The sequence below is a fragment of the Drepanopeziza brunnea genome (genome assembly GCF_022702325.1).
Source record: "Drepanopeziza brunnea f. sp. 'multigermtubi' strain 214-2 chromosome Unknown ctg1, whole genome shotgun sequence".
NCBI lineage: Eukaryota > Fungi > Ascomycota > Leotiomycetes > Helotiales > Drepanopezizaceae > Drepanopeziza > Drepanopeziza brunnea.
The window spans coordinates 1825044-1830692 of record NW_027094064.1 but is presented as its reverse complement, the minus strand read 5'-3'; the positions used below and the strand labels follow the sequence as shown (position 1 = coordinate 1830692).

The 5649-nt window shown below is 54.3% G+C and overlaps 2 protein-coding genes across 2 annotated transcripts; both read right to left on the bottom strand.

Annotated features, from left to right (window-relative positions):
* L3040_000286 (uncharacterized protein) lies at positions 1 to 2062 on the bottom strand (the record flags this gene model as incomplete). The annotated part of the gene is made up of 6 exons (XM_066155090.1): positions 1 to 391; positions 451 to 531; positions 612 to 922; positions 986 to 1660; positions 1707 to 1829; positions 1904 to 2062. The coding sequence occupies 6 exons, from the start codon at positions 2060 to 2062 to the stop codon at positions 1 to 3; spliced, it is 1740 nt and encodes a 579-aa protein (XP_066013147.1).
* Positions 2063 to 3176: 1114 nt separating this feature from the next.
* On the bottom strand, positions 3177 to 4385 carry L3040_000285 (uncharacterized protein; the record flags this gene model as incomplete). Its single annotated transcript, XM_007297392.2, has 2 exons — positions 3177 to 3896; positions 4017 to 4385. 2 exons carry the CDS (start codon positions 4383 to 4385, stop codon positions 3177 to 3179), a joined length of 1089 nt encoding a protein of 362 aa, XP_007297454.2.
* Positions 4386 to 5649: the final 1264 nt, after the last annotated feature.

Below are 5649 nucleotides of genomic sequence, written 5' to 3'. Positions count from 1 at the left end.
TCAATCATCGAAGGAGAACCCGTTTCTGTCAGCGGCATAGCCCCGCTCCTCTGCCTCATGCTCGTGCTCATTGGCGCTCAAGATGCCCTGCAAGGTGCCATTGCCTCCCGCAATCCCTCCACCACCATTGATACCCCCATCTCCGTCGCTATTCGAATTATTCGCATTCTCAATGTGCACGTGGGCATGTAACCCAGGCATATTCATGCCAATTGCTTCCGCCAGCTGGCCGATGAAAGCCTGAACCTCCTCTACATCTTCGACGTCGTCATCTATCTCAACGTCCAAGACAGGCGGCTCTTCAGTGTCGGAGTCCGATGCGTAGTTCTTGATCTGGTCGCTGATCTTGTAGAAGCCCGTTGGACCTGCTGGGCCGTGGACGTCGTGGTCTCTTGAGGTCCGTCAGTGTGACATCCTATATGATTGGTGGGGAAGGGTAGAGTGACTTACTTGTCGAACCAATGGCCTAGGACACCACGGGCAGAGCCAACACCACCGACTTGAATGCCTTCGCTGCGCCATCTCTCCTCGCTATTTGACTTGCCGTTAGCCGCAGTCCCCCACGCAACATTGCTCGGCTGGATTGCAACGCTTTGAGAAGACCGGCATACCCGTTGTAAATACTCATACTCTGCCATCTCACCTCCCCCTCCCTCGTCAATCTTACACAGCCCTTGATGTTCGAATTAGCATTCACGTCCCGTGGCGAATGCAGACTCCGACTGATGCCCTCGAAAAACACAACAGGCAGTTCTTGCCCGTCGTCCGGTCCAGGCGGCTCAGTATGCGTAACGCGAAGCTCCATGGAGATGAGGCGGATGGCTTCTGTCGTCTGGAGAGCAGGTCTTGGGCGGTCGGTAGGCGTCGCAGGGTTTGTAAAATTATATGCGAAGAGCTCGTGGAAGTCCAGGAAACAAACGACCTAGACCGATGTGAAATTAGAATTTTAAAAGTACCCTTTCGTGTTTCCGAGAGGGGCACTGACCCTCATCCACGTCCCCCCAATGTTATACGGATCCACCACCGGCTCCGTCGCCTCATCCCCCTCCCCCTCAATGACCTCCTCGAACTCCTCCACTTGACTGCTCCCATATATATCCGTACTCCTATAACTGCCGGGGGTAGCTCCCGCCCAGCCCTCATCCCAACTGAAGCCCGCAGGCAGCATGTTCTCGCCCACACTCTCCTTGAACACCTCCGCATTGTAGCCCAACAGCAGCATCACCGCCTCGAGCTTCTCCCAGTCGACGCTCGCGTATCCGTCTGCCAGATACGGGCCCCACATAGTCTCTTCGGTGTAGTTGCGAAGATCGTAGACCTTGCTGACGGCGTAGGGGTAAGGGTCCTTGTGATTCGGGGTAAGGTCGACAGTCGGGCCCTTTCGCTGGGCGTTCCTGGTGGGTTTGAGGAGCGGCTTGCCGTACAGGACGTGGAGCTTGGCGGAGGCTTGACGCACGGCGAAGGGGGTTTCGTATAAGGGGTTGAGGTTGAGGAGGCGGGCGCGGTCCCAGGTTGAGGAGTGGCAGAGGAAGCGGGTGAGGTTTTTGGGGTTGAGGCGGGAGAAGTACGCGTGCAGGAATCCGAGGTTCCGAGACTTCGTGCTGTGAGCCGTACGCAGGAATCTTGTCGTCCAGTCTGCTAAGAACAAGAGAGCCTCCTCCTGCAATATATCAGTAGAGCCATGGACGAATCGACGGGGAACTTACATCTGGGGTGTTGAAGATCATTGGCTTCTCGGTGCTGCTGTCCAAGATGCGCCTACACTTTACGAACTCCCGCAACTGGTTCTTGTAATCAAACGTCTTTGCTTGAGATTCTGGAGGTGCGTCCTGTTACCGTAGTCATCGTTAGTTAGTCTTGATATCCCCAATTGGACACGTCCATGTCCCGGTCAAGGACTCACCAGCATATAGCAATACACAGCCTTGAACAGTTGCCCATCACCCGCGATGTTTTTGTTCAGGAGCGTGCAGCTCCGGGATAAGTGCGCCAAATCCACCGGGTCTACCTGGCGGAAGACATGGTGTAGGATCTCATTCGGCAGGAGGATGAGTTTCGTCATGGTAGACGAGCAGATGTCTTGCTTGTATTCAGCCGTGGCAGAGGGGATAGGTTCGATACCACAATTGGTAGTTGTAGTTGAGACTGGTTGCTTGGATTTCAGATTCCGGTGGGCCTGACACGGAGAAGCAATGATAACGAAGAAGTCGGTCGTTATCGATTGAGTAGGTTACCGGTAGCTAGCGCGTCCAACTTAAATCCCAGTGGGGTGGGGATGATGCGGGGTAGATCAGGCACGTGATTTATTTTGACACATGACAATATTTCCATAAGCATCGATGGAGACTCACTCGCCCGAGGGGAATTCAATGTCTGCAAAATGACTGCGTATTGATTGATTTCTTTATTAGATGATTGGTTGTGTGTTTTTGATGATGCTACAAGGCGCACGCTGGTCTGGTCGCTCGCTGGTCCAAATCAATGAAGCCCAACCCAACCCAACCCACTGGAGCCGCCCCCACCCGCCCAACATAAAGCCATATGCCACATCCCATCTATCCACCAAAGCGAACACCCAGCAGATGCAGCATAGAGCAAGCCTCCCAACTCTCCCAAACCCCATAGCAGTGCAGCCTGGCCTCCCAGCAAATGTGACCATTCCGCCCGAGAAAAGCAAATTGAGAAAGTCGAGGATTCGCGCAACGCAGAGCAGAATGATGCACCTTCGCCCAAAAAAAAAAAAAAAAAAAAAAAAAAAAAAAAAAAAAGGGGGGGGGGGGGGGGGTAAAAGGGAAAAAGAATTTTCGATTCCACCCAAACACCCGTTTATTGCCGTGAGGCGTTTCCGTTCTAGTTCTGACTCCGTGCTTACCCATTCCAGTACCAGTGCGAGTAAAGCAAGAGAGAGCAGAGTTTCCCATATCCAGTAAATTAAAAAGCACAGACGAGAAGGATAGGTGAGGGCAGGCCAGCCGGCTGATCTGCCTCATCTTGGCGTAATGTGCTGGCTCGTTATGAACCCCAGGGTGTGGTCGAGTGACCGAGGATCGGAGGGGGTAGTAGCACATTCGTCATCTGCCACAATCCAAGGAGGAGCATCATCTATGGCAGAGCCCAGGGTACCGAAAGTCGTCTTCAAGCCACCATACTGCCAGGACACCCCCAACTCGTAGTATTTACTTCGCCTTCCGATCCAGACGTCCCAGCATACCGCGATCAATTTCCGTATCCGGTCGACGTTCCATGATGTTGCCAAGGCTCATGGGGTCGCTTCTGTTTCCTTCACCACCTTTGGGACTTGATCGGGGAGGTGTGGTGCGTGTAATGGAAGACAGTCCTGACTGAGCGGGGGGCTGGAGACCAGATTGAGACGAACTGGAGGACCCAGGAGAGTAATTTCCTGCCGAGGGAGCGGTTGGAGTGACAGGAGGCAGGCGCAACTCGTCATCCGCGGCTGAGCGACGGCCGGCACTATCGGCACGTGTGTAAATAGGTTGACCAGGGATTGGTGGCGGGAGTATAGAAGGATGTGGCTCTTGCAACGGGCGCTTGCGTGATTCTTGTGGGGGTTGAGAACCTCGTTCATCGGTGAAGGATCTGTATGATTCTGTGGGGGAGGGCGCCGGGTACTCATAAGGCGAGTTTTGTTGCGGAGGAGGAGCGGGTCCCAATGGCTGACCGTGTGCTCCGAAGAGTTGTGTTCCCTGTGGGTACACCATTGGTCTCGGACGGCCGTCAGGTCCAACGCCCATGTTTCGCATCCCGGGAAAGACGGCATGAGCTGGGACGAAGGCCTGGGCTTGGGCGGAGACGGGGGTGAAGATGCAATCTTGCTGGAAGCGTTGGCAGTTCGAGCATCGGCCTTCGGGATTCTGTTCGAATCCGGAGCAGCGAATCTGGGGAAACGGTCAGTTGTGAGAAGCCTTCTATGGGGAGGGGGAGGAGGAGGAGGAGGAGGAGGAGGAGGTAGTTTTGACTTGGGTATTTATACTAAAAAAGAAATGCGAACGGTTTACCTTTCTTCTTCTGCAATATCTGCACGCGATTGCAGTTCTTTGACGAGGCGCAGACTGAGTGAAAGCCATGTTTTGCGGTGCACCTCTGCCATAGTCTTGCTGATAGGTTCTCTCGTCATACTGTCCAGGGGGAGCCCGATAGGGTTGCGATTGATACCCTCTGGGGTCCACGGGGTACCCAGGGGCAAGCTGATATGGCTGGTCGTAGCCAGAGATAGATGGCAAGGTGAGAGGGCTGCCGCCCGACGGGCCACGGTTATGGTATGCGCCTCTTGCGCGGTCTTCCTCTTCGCCTGGCGGAGGGGGGTACTGGGATTCCTGCAGATCACGTGGTGGCGGATAGCCACCCTGATCACCTGGATATGCCATTTTGAAGGGATGGATCGCCACGGTGACGGTTTGGAGTTGCTCGTGAAGGGGTCGAATGTTGTCTAGACGAATGGGGACGGGCCGCTTCCCGTGGGTGGGCGCCGACAGAAATGATTGCTGGAAGGGACGTGTGGAAGTCGGTGCTCAGGAAGGGAAAGATAAGGCGGTTGTCGGCGAGGACGAGACTGAAAAACAAAGGGATCAGCGTCGAGATCAAGGCGTTTGGGAGGACATGGGCGTAAGCAGAATCAGATGTAGAGAGTACGAATGGATGAGATGGAGTGAATGCGAGTCGATGTGGAAAAAGTGAGTGCGCACCTAGGGCTATTTATCTTGACTTGAATTGAAGGGAAATAATTCGACCTCTGCAGTCCTGGCTAGCTAGAGCTTGCTTGCTTATCCCTAATGGTGTGGGATTCGCTCAGAGTGGGGATGGACCGGTCAGACCCAGGTAGTGCTGGGTTGGTATTGATACAACTAACTAAGTGGTACTCAGGTGCGGAGGAATGGATTCTGTTGAATATGGGTAGTGCCACTGGGTAGCGTCGTCAACGTAAGTTTTTGGTGTTCAGACGACGTGATGATAGCGCAAATCCTGCTGGGGGGGTTAGAAGGCCTGGCCTACTCGCGAGGGCCGTGTCGTACCTTCCCGCGGTCGCAGTTCAGATGACAGAGAAGCTAGCGAGCTGGTTTCCTTTGTTTGCCCGTAGGAGGAAAAACTGGAGTTGGGGATCCGAGCATGCGCTGTGCTGTGCTGCGCTGCGCTGCGTGCAAGTCTTACCGACGCTTCGCAAGAAGGAGCTTCAGTATCGATTCGCCTTGATCTGTCTACACGTACAAACAAACCCAAGTCAGCACAAACTCTCCTTTCCCGACCCAAATCCGCGTCTGACCAACTCACACTCCGGAGATACGACGGCGAGAGCGCACGCTCGCAGAGACAGGTAGGTCACAATCACAGTCACAGTTATAGTTACGCTCGCCAATATTCCGTGCTGGGCAACGTACCTCTGGATGTCGCCGCGGGTCTGGCGAGACTCGACACTTGACTTGGCCCCTCCGCTGGTCTTTTTTTCCCCTCTAGTCTCTTTCCTTCGGGTCCCTTTCCGTAAGGGCGTTTTCTAGCGGGGTAGATGGTACAGCATCAATGACGAGCCGCAGCGCAACAACAGACTTTCGGTCTCCAGCTTTTCTGCTACTATCGCCGATAATGGGCACTTGACGATGACAATGATCCGCTTTGCGATGGGTCTTGTCGTCCAAT